At 44.4% G+C, this 25113-nt stretch overlaps 1 protein-coding gene across 3 annotated transcripts in view; it reads right to left on the bottom strand.

The window, feature by feature from the left end:
- The window catches only part of EMD (emerin), a 1082425-nt gene that overhangs the window by 408945 nt on the left and 648367 nt on the right, over positions 1-25113 (bottom strand). For all 3 annotated transcript variants that reach the window (XM_044080328.1, XM_044080330.1, XM_044080331.1), the window contains exon 6: positions 2000-2126. In XM_044080328.1, the coding sequence (XP_043936263.1) occupies positions 2000-2126 (127 nt within the window). The remainder of the gene's footprint in view (positions 1-1999; positions 2127-25113) is intronic.

The following is a 25113-nucleotide window of genomic DNA, read 5'->3' on the forward strand; positions in this document are numbered from 1 at the left end:
GAGCGATTTCTGTAATGTTGGGAGTGAATGAAAACTGTATACCACATGAAAATAAAGGAAATGCTGGTGTTTTTTCTACTACTGTATATGCATCTATGCCACTTTTTAAAGGTCATGTTTAAAAAATCCACAACTACAATCTACCAATTACATATATATTTACTTAAGAACTTCTTTGAAGAAGTCACTGCACTCATACTCTAGCCAAAATTCAAAAGAAAAAACAGGCATACATTTTTATTATTGCATAACCAATAACATTTTAAAGGATGTTTTTATACATGGGGACTAGAGAAATTTAACCAGCAAACTACTAGCAAACAGAAAAGGTAGTCAAACAATGAATGATTCTGAACGGTCACAAGAAGAAATGAAGCTAAAAACACAACTATGCTATTCTTAAGGATATGCGGCAGCAAACATTAAGTACAGCTATAAATGTACGACTACACTGCCTCATGCAGACAAGACAGCAACTGGGGTCTATTATCAGCATTTCGAAAGACGAAAATGCCGATTACCAGTTGGCCGACACGTAAATGTCAAACTACGACATTGCCGAACAGCCAAATCCCCACCAAACACCAATGCCAAACACAAACATTTTTATGTGGGGGGCTGTGCCCCCCACCCCCCTAACTAATTATTCTAACTCTGAGACCGCACTAAAGTCGGGGAAAGGGCAGGTGTAAGGAAACGGCCAACCGCTTTCTTTCCGTTAGGAAGAAATCAGCGATTTGGCTGTTCAGCAATGTCATAGCTTGACATTTACATGTCGGCCAACTGGTATTCTGCATTTTCATTTTTCAAAATGATGATATAGACCCCAGCAAATGCTAAGAAAAACTCTACATGTCATAACTAAGCCGGTGAGCAGACGCCTACATGTTGTAAATTACTTTTACACAGACTCTCCAAAGAAACATCTCTAGTAAAACTTAGGCCAAAAATATTACACTGAAACAAATTAAAAATAAATACATGAGGACAGCGCATTATCATGCTAAAATTTTTCAAACAGCAGATTTGAGAAATCCTGTTACTACGAAAAACAAGAAACCTTTTTTTTTTTAAATATACAGAGGCATGGATTTAGGAAAGTAGAAGCATTCTTTCTCTCATCACCCATTTTATTCACTTCAGGACTATACAAGACCTAAACCCTCTCTCAACAGTCAATAGGCACAAGGAAGAAAACTAATTCTAGCTATGATACCAGTCTATCAAGATAAACACACATACACCCACTCCCCATGCACACCTATGGGTAACATGGAACACTAACAATTCAACTATGCATTGCCTCTGGGATATGGGGAGGGGGGAACTGCAGCACCTGGCAGAACAAGGACAACAAGCAGAATCACACAGAAGATACCAGAGGTGAGAAATTAACCGGAGAACCAAGTACTGTGAAGCAGCAATGCTAAATATTGCAACACTGTGTTACCCTGATACTACATTAGAATTTTAAAAAACATTTCTGTGAATACTGTGCCTAATTCAGATAAACCTCAAGGAGAAAAATGGGTTGTAATGAAACGCAAATGAAGATGCTACTAAGATGAGGAATGATTTGGAAAATGTACAATCTAGAGGATAAAACAAATGGGCCATAATACATAGACACATACACAATTCTTATAAGAAAGGTTGTTTAGGAAAGAAGGGAAAAGAGTGAGATACAATTTGCACATTTTGGGGGGAAAATGCATATAAGGAAGAGTTACTTAATGAGTTCCATATTTCCACCACTTACCATAATCTCAGCAAAACTTTAATAAAATAAAACAGATTATAGAATATGTAGAAAAAAGTAAGTATCAAGCCAGTGAAATTGGAGATGTTGGAATGATCAATTACATTACGGTATTACATGAGCCAAATTTATTTACCTCTGGTACCAGTGCAAGCTGGTAAGCTAAATTAAGTCTATGTTAACTTCCTCTCCCATTCTGGTCTCAGGCGTGTTTAAAGACAAGTGTCTCAGACCACATACCTGTAGTGGAAAGTACCGTCTTTCCAGTGGCTCAGACCCCAGGCTGGATCGGTAGCTTGCAGTTTCTACAGATGGCTTTGACAGAAGGTACTCCTGGTAGCTGCCTTCTGATGACAGTTTTTCACTTCTGTTAATAAAATATAATTCAGTTGACTCGTACATCTATACAACATTGCCAAACATGTTTACTTCTTCCTGAAAAAACCCTAAACAGAAAAGGTTTTAGATACAATTGCTTTTTCATATAGAACCTACTATTATTTTTGATTGTTGAGTGAGGATTGTTGTAGAACCCCAAAAGTGAAGAGTTTCATCTCGACAACACAATCAAGCTTAACATTAGAGCCCCAGGACAGCAGGATAACTAATTTTCAAAACTTATGTCCATGTTTTCTGCTGTTTCAGCAGCTGTTACACAATACAATACAGTAAAATAAAGGTAATCCTCACCATGACTGCACACAACCAAATGACTGGCTTCATAAAACTTTTCAATATGAAGCCAAAGGGTGAAGCATCAATATGGTTTGGTGGATAGAATGAAGACAAGAGTTTATGAAAAATATTCATTATTGTTCAACAATAATTTAACCAGCTGATGAACTCTTAAGCTTGACTTGAATTGCAATTCTGTGTGCTAAAATGTGACAATCCCCACATATGGTACATAACAGTGAAATTAAAGGACTGTTACAGAGTATCCACCATTTCCACAGAACTAAAAAGGGAAGCTTGTGAAGCAGGTCCACTAAAATATCTCTCTGTTGCAGGTCAAAAAATGTTTTCCTTCACATTTAAAATCTCTGCCCTCTGTACCCAATTTTTATAGGTTTAATTTATCCAAGTCTTTTGGGGGGTTTAATATCATATATATATATATATATATATATATATATATATATATATATACACATGTGCTTGGGTTTCTAATATCATGACGTGAATGGACCCTATTCCTAAATCAACGTATGATTAAAGTTCATGAAATTAGTACTGCCTCAGTCTTTTGATGTTATTCAAAAGTGCTTTTCGCAGCACACACAATGTGCCCAGAAATGACTTCTCCTACAATTAATATGGAGTTATATGTATCTGTAATATACCTAAATTAAGACTGTAAATTATTTTTTATAATACCCATTGCTCCTACTGTTATGGAAACTATCTGGGTATCTTTGTTCCACGTGGTCTTTGTTTCTGCCTACTAATCCTGGCATTGTTAGACTTTGTTTCCATGTACATAACACACTAATCACTGGGTGTAGCAATCTCAATGATCAATGCTACTTTTGTCTTCTTTTCACAGACTATTATATCTGGTTTTCTTGCATCCATTTTTTTGAACTATCGGTAATGGGTGATCCCATGTGATACAAACTTCAGCATTTTCTATAATGCTTTGCGGCTCATGTTTCAAATGCTTCTCACCTACTTCAATATTGTAATGTTTGCACAATCCACAATGCAACAGTCTTGCCAGATTATTATGCTATTATGCCTTTCAGTATACAGGTCCTCTGCCATTACTGCATCACATCCAACAACAAGATGTTCGACAGTTTCCAGTTCTGTTTTACAGAACCTGCATTTAACTGCCTTTCCCACATTCTCAATGGACCTTGTAAACCAACATGTAGAAGACCACTACCTTGGGCCGCCAATATTAATCTTTCATCTTTTGGTTTAAATTCACCTCTCCTTAACCATTCTTGCATCAGATCATAGGAGATTACTAGGCTATTGGCCCTGAAGCCCTTATAAGCCTAGTCAACAGTTTAGAACAAGTTTAGACAAGTCAGCCATCCAAAGACCCTGCCCAGTAGGGACACAGGTGGAATCCCAGGGGTGTATTTTCTGTTTCCCATCCAGTTATCCAGATTGCGCTTAAAAAGGGATAAGACATTGCTGCCAAGTACTGAACCCAGGACCTTCTGAACAACAGTCAGAGCAACACACCACTAGGCCAACTCAGCTCTAAAGGTGTGATCCATTCCCATACCGGGAGTCAAGTCCAGGCCACCTGGGTGAAAACCAGGAATCCTAACCGCTAGTGGCAATTACTATTTCCTCATGAAACAGAAGACACAGAAGATAAAAGCTATTCACATTTGCAATCTAAAAGGATGTCCTCCTTACATCTTTAGCACATCTAAATAACCATAAGGCTTGTTACTTCATTACAGTCACTTGGCAAACACAAGCTAAATCACAGGACAACAATGAATAAACAATGTACAGGGATATAAATATAAACTTGTGTAGCTTACTAGGAACTTCAACCTCAGCCACTAGATGAAGAGTTCATCCAGGCATGATGAATGGCAAGACAGTACGTAGCACTCACCAAGGACGACTCCATCCCTGACCAAGTGATGCACTAAGCACATGCCTATTACATTTGTCATCAGGAGCTCTCTTGGCTGATTGCATGACTGGGAAGACTCCCACACAGTATAAAAATCCTTCTAGGAGGAAGATGCAGAAACTCAAAAAGAAAGCCAGTAAGCCAGTTCTTGTTAATAACTGCCAGGGATGCTTGATCAAGACTCAACAGCTAATCAGTATGACAAAAATGGGTGAAACACCTATCAAGCTGTAAAAGCATAACTGTCCATGACGAACACATTATAAGCAAAGACTCGAGGAAGCCACACTAATGGTGTAGTGTCCTCTGACAGCAGCAACACACTCTAATGTTAGTGGGCTGCCAGAGGGGAAAAAACAGTGCAGTTAGCAATCATCTTGAAAACAGCCTGCTTAACAAATGCCAAACGATCTCTTCCTTGGAACAGTTGGACTGGCTTTTGATAGCAGCATCCTTCACCTGGCAGCCATCTGATGACAAAAACAATGTAGTCAGCAATCATTTTGGAAAGGTTTGCCTAATTGCCACACTCTCCCTCTCCAAAGCAAAGCAAAGGTACAGCTGTATAATGCAAAACAAGAAGTTATGTACTCACCATAACGTTCGATGTATGTAGTCCATCTCGCCTCACATTCTTACCCTTGGGTTTGGAGCCGAACCTCGGCTCCGACTCAGCCATACTACAGCTCGAAGTCTTCAACTGGCTCGTGGCAAAGAGATATCCCATACTGCAATGCGCCCAGCCCAGATCTTGTTTGCTACAAACTCACATACACACACACAAACATGCTGAAGGAAGAACCAACCCAACAAAAAAGGATACTGAAACCAGAGACTAAACCTCTAGGTCCTCCAGGAGGGGGTAGGTGGGTGGGTTAGTAAGAATGTGAGGCGAGATGGACTACATACATCAAACTTTATGGTAAGTACATAACTTCTTGATATTGTGTAGTCCAATCTCACCTACATTCTTACCCTTGGGACAGCATCCCTAGCACCTAAACCTTGGGTGGCTCATTGAAAAATACTCCTGAGCACTGTGGATCCAAAGGAAGATCTGCCTCTAGATATCAGATCCAATTTGCAGTGACTAATAAAGGTGTGAGGCAATGCCCATGAGGCTGCAGCACAAATATCATCCAAAGACTTCCTAGCTTGAAAAGCAGTAGAGGTAGAATGAGCCTTCACTTTAAAGGGTAATTCCTTGCCATCTGAAGTACAACTGAAGGAAATGCAACTAGAAGTCCATCTGGATAGAGTTACTTTAGAAACTGAGGCCCCAAGTCTATTGTCTGAGAACGAGACAGAGTTGATCTGATTTTCTATTATCTTTAGTTCTATGTAAATAGAAATGCAACTGTCTGTGAACATCTATCTGATGAAACTTAAATTCTGCCCTGTTAGAGGATTCAGGAAAAAATATAGGCAGCTCAATGGACTGGTTGAGGTTGACAACTGAAGCAACCTTTGGCATAAAGAAAGGATTAGGTCTTAAGAGAAACTCTATTCTTGTGAAATACCAAGTAAGGGGGCTGAAACGATAAAGCTTGGAGTTCAGAGACCCATCTATCCGAAGTGATGGCTATCAAAAAGACGGTCTTCCAAGACAAAAATTTAATGTCACAAGTTGCTGCGGGCTCAAAAGGGAGGTGAGGTAAGCCGCTATAACACAAAATTGAGGTCCCATGGCATTACAGGATCAAAGACTGGAGGTCGAAGTAGCATAGTCCCTTTCAGAAAAGCCCTACAAAGCCTGTGTGCCATTAGATTGGGTTCATTAGCAACATGAAAAGTAGAAATGGCTGCCAAATGCACTTTGACAGTTGCCGCAGCTGAACCCTGGCTGAACAGTTGAGAAAAATTCTAAAACTGATGAAATAGGAGCTGTATAGGGATCAATCTGCCTTTCATGAGCTCAAATGGAGAATCTCTTCCACTTATTGGAATAAATCTTCCTAGTAGAAGGCTTGTGGGAAGAAGACAGAATATGAACCACCTCCAGGGAAAAATCATGAAGCCTGACTAGGGACGGAATTGGAGCAGCCATGCTGTCAACTTGGGGGTCTGAATGGAGGGATGGAACTGCCCTGACATACGAGGCAGCAGATCTGGCTCTGGGTCCAGAATCCACGGATCATCCATTAGATAAGGGTGCAGAAAAGGGAACCAAATCTGATGAGGCCAGTGTGGTGCAATCAGTATCATCGTGCTTCCCACGGATTGCGCTTTCTGAATAACCTTTGTTATCAGGGGGACTGGCGGGAAGGCCTAGAGAAGACCGAAGGGCAAATAGTGAACTAGAGCGTCCCTGGGTGCCTCCTCCTTCGGGGGGATAAGGGTGAAGTAGCTGCTGCTTTTGGCATTGAGGGGGCTGGCAAATAGGTCGCAGCAAGGCTGACCCCATCTGTGGAAAATCTGCTCCGCCGCTTGTTCGTTCAGGGACCACTCACGAGGCATCAGAATAGCTCTGCTCAGCCTGTTGGCAATCACGTTGGACTTCCCCGGTATGTGCGCTGCCACTAGAAAGCGTCGGGAAGACAATGCTCACTGCCACACTCGAAGTGCCTCTCTGCAAAGGGGATATGACCTGGTTCCTCCCAGTTTGTTCAGATACCATACCACTGACATGTTGTCTGAGTGGATTGCAATTGTAACAAGCAACAGCTGAGAAAAAGTCACCTTTATCAAACAACAAAGCTTTCAGGTATAAAACCCTTTCTCAATGATTAACCATTGAGAAAGGGTTTTATACCTGAAAGCTTTGTTGTTTGATAAAGGTGACTTTTGCTCAACTGTTGCTCGTTTCTTTTGGATTGCAATTGTCCCATGAGGAAGAAAGCCCTGAAGTGCTTGCAACGCTAATAGCACCGCTCTCATCTCCAAGACACTGATATGCAAATGGGTCTCGGGCTCTTACCACGTGCCTTGGACTGTCCTGCCGAGATAATGCCCCCTCGATCTGGGAGGCATCCATGGTCAAAGTGGCAACTGGAGAAGGAAGAACGAAAGGCATGCCCGTGTTGAGATTGCTGGTCTGAAGCCACCAGCACAGATCCTGCTTGCACTTGTCTGTAATCAGAATAAGATAGGAGAGCGGGAGATGCTGTAGAGACCATTGGGCAAAAGGTAGCCACTGAAGACGCCTCATGTGTAGTCTCGCAAGAGGAACTAGCATAATCGTGGCAGCCATGGTCCCAATAAATTGAGGACCACTTTTGCCTTGACCGTCTTCAATGGTAGCGTAGGCCTGCTGCTGTAAAACCTGAATTCTCTCTTCTGGTAGGAAGGCCCTCATGAGCACCATGTCTAATTTGGCACTGATAAAGGTAACACGCTGTGAGGGCAACAAGGCAGACTTTTCCCAATTCAGAACAATTCCCAGACTTTTGCACAGCACAATAGCGGCATTCCTGGTCTGTAGCAGTAGATGCCTGGTGCTGGCAGATAGGAACCAGTCGTCCAGGTACGGAAACACTTGGGAATCCCTGACGTCTCAAGTGAGCTGTTACTATTGCCATGCATTTGAACACCATGGGGGCTGTGGTGAGATGAAAGGGCAGGGCGCAAAACTGAAAATGACTGGCTCCCAGCCGGAAGCGTAAGTGACTTTTGGATGCCCTGACCATCTTGATATGGTAAGTAAGCATCCTTGAGGTCGATGGAGCACATCCACACATCTTTCCCTAATAACGGGAGAATTGACTGTAACGTGACCATGCGGAACTTGGACTTCTCTACATGAAGGTTCAAACGGCTGAGATCCAAGATGGGTCTCAGGTCCCCTGTTCTTTTCGGCACCAAAAAGAATCTGGAGTAAGTCCCTAATCGTACTCGGTCTGCAGGGAAAGGCTGGATGGCTCCTTTTGACAGCAACTTTTATACTTCTAAAGTTGAGGAATCCCTGTGAATGGATGGAATGTCTGGGACTCTTTTGTTTGGAGGGGGATAAGAAAGAAGGGGAATATGATAACCTCTGGAAATTCTCAAATACCCACTCATCTTGGGTGATGTCTCGCCAGGCTTCGGAGTATAGAGAAATGCGACCTCAGACTGGCTCCAGAGACGCACAGTTGGGCCTCCCCTCAGGAGCGCCGGTAAGAAGAACCACGAAAGGAATCGCGGTCCCCCTGGTTACGCAGGCCTCCTCTGTCTCTAGGGTGGCGTCTACCTGAATTTCCACCCTCTCCTCTGCCTCTGGAGGGGGAATCACACTGTGCATTGTGAAAAACCCTCTGCGACTTTCTGAACCTCATTTTTCCACCCTTCTGGCCCTTGGGGTAAGGTCTAGAAGGTATGGAAAATGGACTCCCATGGCAGATAGGGTTTTTCCTTCCTGCTCGCACCTAGTGAGAGTGCCCTTCACCTTGGTTCCAAATAAGGATGAACCGTCAAAATGGGGCATTGGTGAAAGTAGACTTGAAAGCCTCCGCGAAGTTGCACAGGTGCATCCAGGAGTGTCTCCTAAGAGAAACTCCGGAACCCGCAGCCCTGCTTGCTCCTTCCGCTGCATACAAGATCAGCCTCATGGAGGAGTTGGTAATGGAATTTAGGGTAGACATCGGAGCATTGGTCCATGGCCCTAGACTCCTTGTTAGGGGGATGGACAGTAGATGAAGTTTCAGCAAGTTCCTTCTTGGTGGCTACTGCCACCACCATGGCATCTACTGGAACGCCTTTCGTAAGAAAATACTTGTCTGAAGGAGCGGACAAAAACTTGCTGGGGCTCCTAGGGACCGGTTCCACAGTGTCTGAAGTTTCCCACATCTTCCAACAAACGAGATCCAGTAGCTCGCCGAACAGGGGAGAAACCCAAGAGGTGGTGGGTTGAGACCCGAAGGCCTTCAGGAACACAGACTCCTCCTCAGAAGGGGATTTGGAGGGCCAGTCGCCTCTCTGCCTCAAGATTTCCAGGATATCTGAGAAAGATATCTTCAGAAGACGACTTGGGGGACCCTTCGGACTCCTCAAGGTTGGTGTCAGACTTGAGAGACTCATCTTAGGAGTCAACGTGCTTCTTCTTGCACACTCTTTCTGGGGGGCTCCTCAGGCAAAAACTCTGGGGAGACCTCAGAAAATTGGGGACCACTCATGGAGGTATCCTGAGACCCTGGGTCTCAGCTGTCCATGGATAGAGGGTGATTCTTGACCGATATCGGTGCTGGAGGGGGCAGAGTGTCATTGCCGTAAGATGCAGCTGACGACCTGACCAGCATGCTCATGACCTCGAAAGCCGAACCCTCCCAGCTCCAAAGGTTGACTGACCATGGAAGATACGGTAGCAGCCCTCGGAGCCGAAGAAATGAGGTCCGAAGCCGATGACAGACTCAAGCTCACCCGAGCCGAAGCACCTACAGGAAGGTTAGTAGCCAAAGAAGATCAATCCGAGACCTCCCTCTTGGGTCCGAACGGTGACCCAAGAATCCTGGACATTGTGGTATGCGCCGATGGAGTCGGAGCAGAGATCGGAGGGGGGATCGTCGCCCTAGAGGCAGGGGAGGTCCACAAAATCAGGGAGGTTGCGATTCCTTTCATGACCATCCCTATCAGCGTTCCTGATGTGGAACCCGACTGTGCTTCTCTGAAGCCGGTCCGAGAGGGGGATACTGGAACTGACCTCACGGCATTCGACGGAACCGACAGCTCTGGTTTTGAAAGCTGAGAAAGGCTCGGAAGAGGAACAGCCAAAGAGGAGGGGAGGATGGACTCCAGGGCCGACTGGGCCGGAACTGAAAACAATTTAGCCATCACCGATGACTGGAGCAGTTTCTGCACCACTCTATCGACATAGTCATCAGAGAGGGTCTGACAGGACCTAGAGGATAAGGTCGTCGATCTGAATCTCCCTACATAGGGAGACCTATGAAACGGAGAAACCGTTCAAGGAACTGGAGACTGGCTCCGAACTAGAATATCTGTCACTGGCTCAGAGATGCTGGGAGCCAATGTTGACATAGTTGGTGTACTGCCTTCTGTCGGCACCGAAGCCAATGGAGCCGAAGTAACAGTAGTTTTAGCGATTTTCTCTGGCGGCTCCGAGGAAACTAATGGAGCCGGAGAGTGCTTTTTTGTAGATTTTTTTCTCTGATTTCTTGTCCGGTTTGGAAGGAGAGGATCTGGAACTAGAAGACCTCTCCAAGTCTTCTTCAAAGGAAGGTTTCAGTAATCCTTTTAAGATAAGCTTGCTCTTCCTCTCTTGCAGTACACGGGGACTGAAAGCATGGCAGAACAAGCAGGATTTTTGGAGATGAATAGCACCCAAGCAGTACACGCACACCGAGTGCTCATCAGTTAATGACATCTTGTTACTACATTCTACACACTTTTTAAAGCCTGAAGGCCTGTGTTCTTTGGGATCTTTAGACATGCTGACAAGAAAACTCCACACGGGGAACACAGGAACACCCTTGCACCAAAAAACAAACACAGAAGGGTGCGGGAAACTAGAGCCTCTAACTGAAACGGACTAGACCACGGACACCCACAAGGAGGACTAAGTCCTCTAATTTAAACAGGCCTAGCCCAGGAAACAAGAGACTAACAACCACAGAGACAACAAAACACCAACAAATATGAAAACTACAACTGGACAGTAGGGAAAACAAGGTCCACTGACTGAAAAAACAGGCCTAGCCCGTGGAGACAAGGGGCGAACGGGATACCACAAGGCCAACGGAACCTGCCACACAACCAACAGAACAACACACACAAAGTAGCTATGACAATAGCTTTTTGGTCAACAATTTGTTTGAATTTAGAAGAAAAATTATACTTAGCCACGGCCAAGAGCGAGACCACATCTGAGCGTAATGAGCGGCAAATGAGATCTGGGATGGGCGCGTTGCAGTATGGGATACCTCTTAGCCACGAGCCAATTTAAGTCTTTGAGCTAGAGTATGGCAGAGTCGGAGCAGAGGTTCGGCTCCGAACCCAACGATAAGAATGTAGGTGAGATTGGACTACATAACATCAAAAGATTTAAAAATAACAGGATCATTACTGCAGGATTCAGTTATACACACTGTTATTCCACAGAAAGCAGACATTAATCTTTGACCAGATCCAGGGGTCTCAAACTCAAATAACCACTACTACTGCAGGCGGACTAACAATCTCAGGCAAGGGCAACAATCGTGAAAGATAAAAAGAAATGCAAGCCGGGAATTTAGAAAAATAGTGTAATCGCTTCTCTCATCTATAATTATGCTGGTCAGAGGGCTAGTTTGAGGTCTGAGGGCCATTAACCAGGATCTTGAGTCAAAGCCCTTCCTACGCAGTCCATCCTTATATTAAAGCAAGTCGTATGTTTTTTTCTGTTCTTTTTGGTGCCTGTAGAAACACTACACCAATAAAACTTCTTTTCAGTAGGCTAAAGGAGCCATAAAAAGGAGAAGGCCAAAATATGTCCTTAGACATAGTACCAACCCCAATATATGCACAGTACCACGAGGTATGAAAGAGAGAGCCTGTTAGCAACAATTTTTTTATTCATACAAGTACTGCTATGGAGATATGGTAACCACAAAAATATACTGTGTCTGCCATAGGGACCACTTTTGCAGGACTCAATTAGGTGTGTCTGTGTGTGCCTGTGCCTATGCCTATGTCTGTGTGTGCCTGTGCGTGTGTGCGTGCACGTGTGTGTGTGTGTGTGTGTGTGTGTGTGTGTGTGTGTGTGTGTGTGTGTGTGTGTGTGCGCGTGTCTGTGTGTGTTGTGTACTCTACTACATGAATATACAAAAGACTGTAGAAATGGGATTGCCAAAGCCAACTGTTGCTAGAGAGTAGAAGGGATGTGGCCCAGTGTGGAAATTATGCAAATTCTATGTAGTATCCCCTTGATGCTACATGCTCCCACTCTGACAAAGAAAACAGAAAATCTGCCACTTACTTGTTCCACCTGAGGAAAAACAACAGTCAAGTAATGATGGATCTAAATCTCATAACAGAGAAGTGAATAATTTTCTGAATGAAAGGATCTAGGGTTAAGGCAAGTACATAAATTTTGTATCCTATTCATATAGTCCATCTGATCTGACACGCGAGTCAGAACCCCAGTCCAGTGTGCCATCATAGCAGAAGACCAAATAGGCTGTCCTGTTGTAAAGGAGCATCCAACAATTTTGCTTTAACATGATCAGGCAGATTTTGCTCCTTGAGCCAAGCATGCCTTCTTATCACAGATCCAGTTACAGCAGCCCTGCAAAAGGCCTCCAAGGAATCAAAACCACATTGCAAAGTATGCTTTCCAACTTGTTCAGCTGAATGCAATAAATCCTGTAACACTATTTTCCACACAGTCAGAAATCAACATCGTTTTCTGTTTCAGTAAGCCCATGACATGCTGCTGATATTTAAGTATATGAAATTGGCAGTTTAAAGCCCTGATTGCCAGGGTTGCAGACGTGTAAACCTTCTTATCCCATCTATCCAGCGCCCTGGAGTCTGTACCAGAAGGGGCAGGATTTTTAGCATTAGAAGCCTTAACACCCTTTGGGTCCTGAGAAATTGTTTCAGGGTCAGCAGTAGGGTTTTTAAAAAGAAACTTGTGGGAGTCAGGAACCCTGTAATATCCGTCTGGCTTACTAAGAGCCGGAGGCAGGGAATCAGGAGCCGTGCTGGATTCTGAGAAAACATCAGCAATGTCTAAAACAGGAGGTATAGTCAAAGGCCTATGCTGAGGAAGAAGAAAGAAATCTGTAAGCCTCTTTTTGGCTTCTGAAAAATCCTGACTCTCCCAATGAAAATGTTCCCTTAAGGTATGCAGTTTCTCCAAAAGAAAAATCCTCAGGAGAAGCAGCAGAAGGGATGGATTCCTCTGCATCAGAATCCTCATAAGGTGGAATAGATAATTCCTGATCAGAAGAAATGGAAACCTAATCTAAAGATTCATAATCAGTGCCTTGCCTAGGCCTCTTAGCAGGAGGGGGTTGGGAACACCTGATCAAGGTAATTAAATCCTCAGCCATTTTGATAATTTGTTTTTTAGGCATAGGGGCCTGAGCACGTGGCCCATGCGTCATTTTTTTAGACATAGAAGTTGGTTTTGGGCTAGGTTTTGAAGATGGCATTGGTTTAATATACAAATCTTTAGGCCTAAATGTAATGACTGCAACAGTAAAACACGAAGAACATCCTGTAAATCTGCTGTGAAAGATTTTGTATTCTGTCTGTTGGTAGTCTGGCTGTCACAGAGACTGTGTCTATGTTTGCTCCTATAAAATGTTATAGATTGAGTGGGCAAAGTTAAGGATTTTTCCCAATTTATAGAGACTCCCAACTGGGAACAGAGCTTGATTGTGGAGTCTCTGAATTGAACTAGAAAATGCCTGGTGGTGGCGGCGGTCAGGAGCCAATCGTCCAGGTATGGAAAAACTTGGATTCCCTGACACCTCAGATGGGCTGTCACTATTGCCATGCATTTGGTGAACACCCGGGGAGCTGTGGTGAGACCAAAAGGCAGCGCCCGAAACTGGTAATGATTGGCTCCCAGCCGGAAGCATAGAAAATTCCTTGATGCTTTGTCTAGTGATCTATTAAGCACATCCAATTTTCTTTCCCTAACAGAGGGAGTATGGATTGTAGAGTGACCATTCGGAACTTGGACTTCTTTACATACTCGTTTAACCTGCTGAGGTCTAAAAATGGGTCTCCAGTCTCCTGTTCTTTTTGGAACTAAAAAGAATCTGGAGTACGTTCTGAATCCTGTCTGGTCTGCTGGGACCTTTTGGATGACTCTTTTTAACAGCAGCTTTTCCATCTCTATAGCTGCTTGATCCCTGTGATTGGCTGGTACATCTGGGATCCTTTTGGGAGGGTGTGGTGGAAGAGTAAAGGGTATAGAGTAACCTCTGGTGATAATGTCTTATACCCACTTGTCTCAGGTGATATTTAGCCAGGCTTCTGGGTACAGACAGGTGACCCCCGACCGGCTCCAGAGACACACAGTCGGGTTCCACATCAGGAATAGAGACGGTCACGAAAGGAATCGCAACCTCCCTGATTTTGTGGACCTCCCCTGCCTCTAGGGCGACGTCTACCATTTGTTCCTACTCCCCTGCCTCTGAAGGAAATCACCCTGTGTATTCTGGAAAGATCTCTATGATTTCTTAAACCACATTTTACCACTCTTCTGACCTTTAGGGTAAGGTCTAGAAGGGACGGTAAAATGGACTCCCACGGCAGAGAGTTTTTCCTTCTTGTTCACACCTGGTGAGGGTTATCTTTCACCTTGGGTCCAAAAAGAGAGGATCCATCAACGGGAGCATTGGTGAATGTAGACTTGAAAGGTTCAGCAAAATTGCATAGATGCATCCAGGAGTGCCTCCTTAAGGAGACTCCTGAACCCGCCGCTCTACTCGCAGCATCAGCTGTGTACGAGATCAGCCTCATGGAGGAATTAACAATGGATGTTAAGGTAGCCAACTGAGTAGATACTGTAGATGGGACTCCTTCAGTAGAGGTACCTTGAAGAGTATCTCCTAACTCCTTCAGGAGATCTCTCTGAAGTCTCATGAAGTGTAATAAATAATTCAGCGATCGGAGTGCAAAAGCCACTGAAGAGAAGACACGCTTCCCGTGTCTATCCATCGTTCGGGATTCCTTATTGGGCGGATGGATAGAAGTAGTAGTCTCTGCTAGCTCTTTCTTAGTGGCCGCCACCACCACCATGGCATCTACAGGTAAGCCCTTGAATAAAAATTCTTTGTCTTTAGGGGCAGAAAGAAATGTTTTCGGCCTCCTGGGGACTGGTTCCACGGCATCAGGAGTCTGCCATGCTTTCTGACTCAAGATCCAGTAACTCGTCAAATGGGGGACACTCCCATGAAGCCGAGGGTTGAGACCCGAAAGCCTTCAGGTACACTGACTCCTCATCTGACAGGGTAACAGTGGGCCAGCCGCCTCTCTGCCTGTGGATCTCCAAGATGTCTGCAAAGGAGACATCTTCAGAGGATGACTTAGGTGACCCCTCCGACTCATCGAGGTCAGTGTCAGATGTGAGAGACTCATCAGGGGAATCTAGATGCTTCCTCATGATCTCTTCTGCGGGGGCTCCTCAGCTGGGTTCTCTGGAGAGGCCTCGGAAGATTGGGGGCCACCCGAATGGGGGTCCTGGGGCTATCGGTCTCTGCCATCCGGGGGAAGAGAAGATGCTGAAACTGTAGTTGGCGCTTGAGGGAGTATAGCATCGGTACTTCTACGTGAGGCGGATGAGCTATCCAGCATGCTCATCTTCATGAAGACCGATTCCTCCAGTTCTGAAAGATGCCTTGGTTCCGAAGAAACCGGAGGTGCCAATGGCTCCAAAAGGATCGGCTCCCAGAACGATGTAAGGTCCAAGTTCACTCGGGCCGATGCACCAAGAGGGAGACTCGGCACTGAAGAAGTTCGGTTCCAAGTGTCCCCATCGGGGCCGACCGAGGAGCTTCGGACCCTAGACACTTCAGATGGCGCAGAGAGTGTCGGAGCAGAACTCGGTTCAGAGACAACCACACAAGGTGTTGGAACCGAAGACTCCACTGTAGAAGATACCAGCAATATCGGCTTCGAAGGCCCAATCTGGGTTGGAGGAGGAATGAAAGCAGGATAGGTAGGAGGAGTCGGCTCAGAGACTAAGTGGGTCGGAGCCGATAAAAATTTTTGGCAAAGCCGACGACTTGAGGAGTCTGAGCACCACTCTCTCGATGTCTTCTTCAGATAGACTCCTGGAGAATATGGAGGACAACGTGGGTGCCCTTGTTCTCTGTAATATCGGCGATTTAAGGGTAGGGGAGACCGGTAGAATATCCGTTGACCGGCTCCGAAGAGGCTGCTAGTGATCGGCACCGAAACACTCGCTACCGATACTACAGGTTCTATGTCCAAAATCTCAATCGGCCCAGAAGACTGTGGAGCCGAAGAGAAAGACACCAACTCTGCTTTTTGTAACTTCTGTGGTGGTTCAGAGGCAGAAGTTGGAGCCGGAGAAGGCCATTTTGAAGTTTTGCCCTTATCCTTCCTGGAAGACTGCAACTTAGGAGAGGAAGAAGAACTGGCTAGGTCGTCTTCGAAGGAAGGTTTCAACAGACCTTTTAACATAAGTTTATTCTTCCATTCTTGGAACACTCTGGGGCTAAAAGAATGGCAGAAAAGGCAGGTTTCTTGCAGATGTATGGCCCCTAAGCAATATACACAAACGTTATGTCCATCAGTGATAGACATTTTTTGTGAACACTTAATGCACTTCTTAAAGCCTGACTGTTTGTGTTCCTTAGATTCCTTAGACATATTGACAGCAAAGGAAGGCCAACACACTCACACAAGAGAGGAACTAGATCCTCTAACTTAAACAGATCTAGCCCTATCACGCTCTAAGAAAAAAAGGGGGGGGGGGGAGCTAGGTCCTCTAACTTAAACGGACCTAGTGTAAAGAAAGTACAGTTTTGTACCTACCATAAATGTAGATGTTCGAGTGTTCACCCTGCTGCAGTCATCACACTTGGGTTATCCTGTCGTCAGGCGGTCCCCGCAGTCGGCCAGATTTCCAAAGTCTTGGTCCGACGTCGGTTGTTGTCGCCTCATCCCTGACGTCAGTGCGCCAGGGGTACATATACTGCAACAGACGCCATTTTCTTCAGTTTTTCTTGTCCCAGATGTCAGGTGCCCCCAAAAAGGTGATCAAAATTAGTACCAAATGGTGTGAACACTGTACAAACACAAAATCCCTTCAGCTATAAGCAAATACATCAGTAAGGCATAGCAGAGATTTAGCCAAAAGATCAGAGGGGTTGGAGGGAGGGTAACCTGGACTGCAGCAGGGTGAACACTCGAACATCTACATTTATGGTAGGTACAAAACTGTACTATGTTCATCGTGTTACTCTGCTGCAGTCATCACACTTGGGTTGAGTCCCAAAGCTAAGGCAGGGTGGAGGTATCAGAGGGTTAGTGGAGGCTAGGAGGCCCTGCAGAACTGCAGTGGCGAAGCCTGCCCTGGACTTAGAATAAAGAGGTAGGTGATAGTGTGTGGTGAAGGTGTGTATTGAACTCCAAGTTGCAGCTTCTAAAATTTCCTTGGTAGGGACCCCTCTGAGAAAGGCTGTAAAGGTAGCTGTTGCCCTGGTAGAGTGGGATCTAATGGTAGTAGGAACTGGTTTCCCATGATGGGTATAACAGAACCGTATGCAATGGCCTATCCATTTAGAAATGGTTTGTTTGGATATAGCCCTCCCTTGAGAAGCTGTAGCATACAATACAAAGAGCTGGTCAGTTTTTCTTAAAGCCTTAGTTTTGTCCAAGTAGTAACGAAGCTGCCTGTGAATGTCCAAGGAATGCAAGAGTCTTTCACCTTTGTTCTGTGGATTGGGAAAGAAGGTGGGTAGATGGATGGTTTGATTTAAAGCTACACTGGAAACCACCTTAGGCATGAAGGAAGGATTAGTTTGTAGAGAAACTCTGTCTTGATGGAAAATGAGGAAAGGTTCCACTGCCATTAGTGCCTGTAATTCTGAGACTCTCCTAGCAGAAGTTATTGCCAGGAGCAGGGCAGTCTTCCAAGAAAGGAATTGAAGGTCTCCAGAGAAAGCTGGTTCAAAGGGAGGTAACGTTAGTTTTTCCAGAACAAAGCTGAGGTCCCATGTTGGTGTAGGAGCTCTTCTAGGTGGTCTAATGTTTTTTGCCCCTCTGAGGAACTGCTTTGAAAGAGGATGTGAAAATAAAGGTGGATTCGTGTCGTAGTGAGCTGAAATAGCTGAAGCATGGATTTTAATTGAGGAGAAGGAAAGTCCTTTGTGCAACATCTCTGCTAAATACTGCAGAATGTGAGGCATATGAGGCTGAGTTGTGTCTTGGCCTTTAGCTTGGTTCCAGGCAGAAAACCTTTTCCATTTGCCCGAGTAAGCGTTCCTGGTGCTTGGCCTCCTGGCTTCCAGAATAACATCCAGAACTGCTTGTGAAAGAGGGGCTGGTTGGATGTTTAAAAGATTCGCCATGCAGCCAGGTTTAAGGTTTATAGCTGGCTGTGAAGAATCTGTTTGTTTTGCTGCGTGAGCAAATGAGGTATTTGAGGCAATTATCCATGGTGGGCTGTGAGCCATATTCTTCAATAGCGGGTACCAATGCTGGCGTGGCCAGTCTGGGGCTATGAGAATCAGTCGAGGTTTCTCCTTTTTGACCTTCAAGAGAACCTTTGTGAGAAGAGGTAATGGAGGAAAGGCATATGCTGTCAGGTTTTTCCAACTGAAGGAGAGAGCGTCCACTTTCCAAGCTTGATGGTGGAATGTCCTTGTACAAAATTTTGTCAGTTGGTAGTTTTGAGGACTGGCAAACAGGTCTATATTTGGTAGGCCCCATTTTTGAGTTATCATTGTAAATATTTGTGGGTCTAGCTTCCACTCGTGGGGATCTTTGATGTTTCTGCTTAGGTCGTCTGCCAATGTGTTTTTCTGTCCTGGCAGGAATTGAGCTTGTAACTGGACTTGGTAGGCCAGATCTGTGTTCCATAAGATTATTGCTTGCTTGCAAAGAGGGTAGGAATGTGTGCCCCCTTGTTTGTTTATGTACCACATTACTGTGGTGCTGTCCGTCTTATTGCAAGTTGTCCTGGATGTAGAAGATCCTTGAAGGCTGTCAGAGCTTTTTGTACAGCTAGCATCTCTTTTTGATTTATGTGCAGTTTTCTTTGTTCTGCAGTCCATAGGCCTTGAATGCATTGCCCTGCCATGTGTGCCTCCCAGGCATAGTCTGAAGCTCTGTTGTGATAGTTTGCCTGGTTGGGGGCAAGGTGAAAGGCAGACCCTTGTTGAGGTGACATGCCTTTGCCCACCATAGAAATTCCTGTTGAAGGCAGGGAATGAGAGATAACACTGTGTCCAAGCTGTGGCTGTGTTGAGACCGTACACTTTTTAGGTACCACTGTAATTTCCTCATATGCAGTTTTGCAAATGGTATTATCAGAATGCAAGATGCCATGAAGCCCAAAGCCTGCAGAATTTTTCTTGCAGTTAACGGAGTCTTTGTTGCCACTGTCTTGAAATATTGAGTCAGTTGTAGTTGCTTGTCTGGTGTAGGATAAGCCTTCTGGGCCGTTGTGTCCAAGCTGGCACCCAGGAATATCATTTTTTGTGAGGGTACTAGTTTTGACTTCTTTTCGTTTACTGTGTATCCCAGACAATTTAGTAGATGCTTCACAAAAGCCAGATGATGTAAGAGAATGTCTTTTCTTTCTGCTTGGATGAGGCAGTCGTCCAGGTATGGATATATTTGAATTCCTCTTTGTCTGCAGTATGCAATTACTGGTGCCAGGCATTTTGTGAAAACTCTGGGCGCAGTAGATAAGCCAAAGGGCAGTGCAGAGAATTGGTAATGGGTTGAACCTGCAATGAAACGGAGGCATCTTCTGCAACTTTGTCTGATAGGGACATGCAGGAATGCCTCCTTGAGGTCCAACGTTACCAGCCATGCTTCCTTGCCCAACATGGGAAGTAGCTGCTGTAGTGTTAGCATCTTGAATTTTGGGACTTGTAGGTAAGTGTTTAGAAGTGAAAGATCCAGAATTGGTCTCCAAGCATTGTCCTTTCTGGGTACTAGAAAGAGCCTTGAGTAAAATCCTTGGCCTTGCTCTTGAGTAGGTACCCGTTGAATGGCTCTCATGGCCATGAGAGCTGTAATTTGTTTTTGAGCCTCTGCCCACTGATTTTGTGGCAGGTTTGGCATTCCTCTTTTCATTGGCAAGGTGTGAAAGTGGAATCTGTATCCTCGTAAAATTATGTATAGGACCCATTTGTCCTTTGTGACTATGTGCCAGTTGTCTGCAAAAAGTGCTAGTTTTCCCCCCTAGGGGGCTAGCAAAAGAGCTTTGTTTGGCCAGTTGAGGTGCAAGTCACTGAGTTTGCCTTCTGGTGGGTTGAGACCTGTCTTCTCCTCCTTTCTGGGTTGGAGTGCCCCATTGGCGAGGTTTATACTGGGCTTGTGGTTGTCCTCTGCCCCTTGGGCGCCTGTATTTACCTCTCTGAGGTCTGTCAGTGGCTGGAAAGGGCCAATTTTTTGTTGGCCAGTTTCTGCTGAAACGAGGGGGTTGTACCTGTAGGAAATCTTTGACTGACTGCATTGATTTCGCCTCATCTTCCATTTTCTTTAGCACTTCTTCTGCTTTAACTCGAAAAAGAACATCCTGCTGTAAGGGTGCATCCAGTAGTTTTGCTTTGACATGATCAGGTAGACTTTGTTCCTTTAACCAGGCATGCCTACGTATAACTATTCCAGTGACAGCTGCTCTGCAGGAGGCCTCCAAAGAATCAAACCCACATTGTAAGGTATGTTTGCCCACCTGCTCGGTGGCATGCAACAAATCCTGTACTTTTCAATTCAGATTGTTGGGGAAGGGAGGTTATCTTTTGTTTTAACTGAGAGATTAGAAACTGCTGATACTTGAGCATATGAAATTGACAATTTAGTGCTCTCATAGCTAATGTGGCTGAGGTGTAAACCTTTTCCCCCCACCTGTCTAGTGCTCTTGAGTCCCTCTCAGAAGGTACTGGGTTTTTAGCCTTGGAAGCCTTAGCCCCCTTGGGACCCTGGGAGATAGTTTCTGGGTCAGCTACTGGGCTTTTGTAAAGAAATTTGTGGGAATCAGGTACTCTGTAGTATCTGTCAGGCTTACCCGGAGCAGGAGGTAGAGAGTCTGGGTTGAAACTGGATTCTAAATAGACATCATCCACAATGTCCAAAACAGGTGGGATGGCTAGAGGTCTGTGTTGGGGGAGTAAACTCTCTGAGCCTTTTCTTGGAATCAGAGAAATCCTGACCTTCCCAGTGGAAATGTTCCCCAAAAGAGTAGTCTTCAGGAGGGGAAGCCGAGTCCTCAGCATCAGAATCTTCATAAGGAGAGTAGAAATAGTCTTGGTCTTCAGAGGAATCCGAAGAAATAGACAGTTGCTCAGAAGAAGCAGAATCTTCCTCTTGTCTAGGCCTTTTGTCAGGAGGAGGCTGTGAACCCCGGATAAGAGAAATCAAATCTTCAGCCATTTTGAGCATCTGTTTCTTAGGCATAGGGCCTTGAACAGGAGACTGATGTGTAGTCCTTTTAGCTTTAGAAGGAGTCTTGGACTTAGAAAACGTTTTGACTGTGAGAGTCGTCGGTCTGAAAATGCCCTCAGAAACTGATGGGGTTTCCGAAGCACCGACGTCCTTAGAAGGTACATCGTCAGAAGGGCCTGAAGTAAAAGGCTGCGGTAGCCTAGTGCATCCGTCAAAATATCCGTAGCGGTCTCAGTTTCCATGACTGCGGCAGTCAGGGGCTGCGTCAGAGCCTCACTGATAAACGGAGAACCGGAGACCGGATCAACCGAGGCCTCGGAATCGGGTTTAGGCCTTGGCTGTCGGTCCTTGTCCCTGCGTTTTTTGTGCACGCCGGTAGCTCCGACGGCATGTTATAGTTAAATTTTCTACCAAAAAAGTGTCCTGCAAAATCAAATCGCTTTTTAATAGTACGCTTATTAAACCTAGCACAAAAACGACAAGAAGTGATGTCGTGATCAGGGCCTAGGCAAGGTATGCAATAAGAATGAAAATCCTTATGAGGCATTTGCTTCCCACAAGAAATACAATTGTTAACTTTTTCTGACATTGGTCTTGAGGCAAGAAAAGTTTCCCCAACGGGGTACTTAGCTTTATAGAAGACTTCAGTCTGAAATTCGAATTCGACAATCTCAGGAGTCGGCCAACCGGCACTTGCAAACTACTTCTGCTTCGGGCACCACGCAGCAAGAAAGACTGAAGAAAATGGCGTCGGTTGCAGTATATGTACCCCTGGCACACTGACGTCAGGGATGAGGCGACAACAACCGACGTCGGACCAAGACTTTGGAAATCCGGCCGACTGCGGGACCGCCTGACGACAGGATAACCCAAATGTGATAACTGCAGCAGGGTAACACGATGATCAAAAAGGGACGAAACTAGAACCTCTAACTTAAATGGTCTAGTAAAAACCAACACACACACACACACACACACAAGGGATACCACACGCGAACAAGCAATCGGCCAGAAAATACAATATCCGATAACCAAGTCAAATCCGGTTGAAGTCACAAATCAGAAGTCAAAAAATGACTGTCAGTAATGAGCTATAATAGAAAAACTCTCTATAAGCAATACATTTCTAAAAAGGAAGTAATAGTAGTAAAAAAGGTATCACTTAGCCACGGCCAACCAAGAAAGCTTCCAACTGAAGACGTGGCAAACGAGATCTGGGGAGTGTGCTCATGCACCATGGGATACCTCCTAGCCACAAGCCAATCAGAAGTTTTCAGGCTTTCTAAAAGTGGCCGAGTCGGAGCAGAGGATCGGCTCAGTACTCACACGTAATAATGAAGGCGAGATAAGGCTACATAACATCTGCTATTATGGAGCTTAAGAAAAATTTGGGAGATATAATTTACCTTCAGCAGGGAATATTACTTATAGGTAGGAATGAAACTTGATTTGCAATTGTGAAGATGTATCGGGGGACCTAGAAGGGAAAATATAACAAAAGGTAGATTTCTGACGTAATTTATGAAAATATTTTGTATGGAAGATGTGAATTTAGCATTAGGGAACTTGAACAGAATTTACATATTGCTCTCAAAGGTACAATAACTGGGCTACACTACATAGAATTTATATTAAAAGGAATATTTGCATTTAACTGAAAGCTTCAACAGACATCCGGTAACTATTTCAAATCATGCACCAATAAAAAAGAAGACAACGCAGCGTAATGAAGTAAAAATGAGACACTGGTGCTTTCCCACCTATCTGTTATAAAGGAAGGAAATTATGGAATGGGTAGTGGAAATTTGAGCATTATTAGGAAAGACAGAATATCTTCAGAAGTCATCGCTTTAGTTTTCATTTTATCCTACTCACTAGCTATGTACTCACTTTAACAGATCTGTGCTGTCTGCTTCTGTCCTTCTTCGGTGTGGGTCTTGGATCCAGGCTCAGCTCCTCAACCTTTGCATCCAGTGCTTGGGCTTCCCTCCTACCCATAACCCCTTGTGCAAAGAACAAGCTACCTCAAATTGAGTCTGCTTGCTAATAAATTAAGAAATTTTAAAAATATAAAAGTATCAGTTGATAAACAACCTTAGCACTGTGTGAGTAATGAGGAGAATGAAAAAATTAAAGACCCAACCTTCAGGAATCAAGGTGAGGTCAGCTAGAACCATATCCGAATGTAATTATTATAAGAGAAAATTGCGAGTGGGATGGATGGGGGAGTAGCTGAGGAAGGACAGAAATAGACATCATCGATCTACAGTTATGGTAAATACATAAATTTCATACCTGATGTTGTAATTTCCGTCCATTCCTTGATGTGTGGGACAGAATCCCCAGCTACACTCATAGCCGGCGTTAGACCCCAGCGAACCCTGCAGTCGCTGGGGGCCCCCTGTTTCTGGAAGGGCCCAACCACAGCAAATTTTCTTATCTTGACATTTTGTAACATGTCTATCAAACTAACAAAAGCTAGTACAGCAATCTTGCATACTTAGTAAACCAGGTGGGTGGTGGTTGTTGTCGCTTTCGGCTTTTCCCGGTTAGGGGTCGCCACAGCGGAACTCCGGTCTGCTAATGATTGGCAGTAGATTTTTTAAGTGCCGAGTTGCCAGCCCTGATGCACAACCTTCAACAAAGGTACGCCCATTCACGCATGTCTCCACACAGAAGACGCTCTAGCTGAGAATCGAACAGGACAATGTCTTACTGTGAGGCGACAACGCTACCGCAGCACCACCACCGCAGTTATACTTAGTAAACCAGGTGGGCAATAACTCTTATTTGTATCTCCTTTAAAATTCAAAGACAGCTCTGGTTGTAGTAACAGTGTTTCATCAAGTAACAGGCTTCACAATTCCATTAAATATTTTACCAATGAAAAACTGCTTCTGGCTTAGTTTAACCCTGCTTGTGGACATTCTCTCCACTAAAACCAACAACACAAACAACTTTAGGTATCTGTAATACTTGTGGTTGCAAGGGAGCCCCTTAATCATCCTTGACTGTATGAGGGCCCCACAAAAGTAGCTGATGGTTAGTAAAATGAGGAAAAAATTTATTAATTTCCTGATTATACTCCTTAACCTGAACAGGGCAGTGGTATGACCCTGTTAGGATAAAGATGATAATGAACATAAGCAAAGTAAGCAGTAGAGAAACCAGCAGGCAGAAGTGACTAACTCCTGATTTGAGTGCAAATCTTGAAAGAAGAGCTGACGCTTCCAGTCTTCAGGGATGTTTCTTTTTTCTTTCAGGGAGTTTTATAAATACTGGCAGAACACCATATACTACAACTCTCAACTTCTTTGCAGACAAATTCAGTACAAAACCAAAAATAATAGCAGAACAAAGCCTCAAAATCAGGAATACATTTTAAATATTACTCTAATTCACTTAAAAAAGTTAATAGAATAACATTTTGCATCAACATGCATTTTTTGGATAATTCAAAGTATAAACCTCTTGATGCCTAGAATTATTGGCTTGTCTGTATTCCTGAATGATTTATTACCAAATCAAAATTTTTATGAAGGACAGAGCAAAATTATGAGCAAAATCAGGGAAGGTCTGTGAAATAAGAGTGACATTTACGCATTTCTCCTTACTAAGGTAAATAAAAATGACTTACCTCTGCTGCTGTTTGTTGATTTTTATACACTAAACTGGTGTGGCAGTACCAGTGCTGCACAATGTATTGCAATTTGCTGAAATAAGTACAAAACTAGTA

This window comes from Protopterus annectens, chromosome 8.part0, assembly GCF_019279795.1.
Source record: "Protopterus annectens isolate FY-2018-M chromosome 8.part0, PAN1.0, whole genome shotgun sequence".
Taxonomy (NCBI): domain Eukaryota; kingdom Metazoa; phylum Chordata; order Ceratodontiformes; family Protopteridae; genus Protopterus; species Protopterus annectens.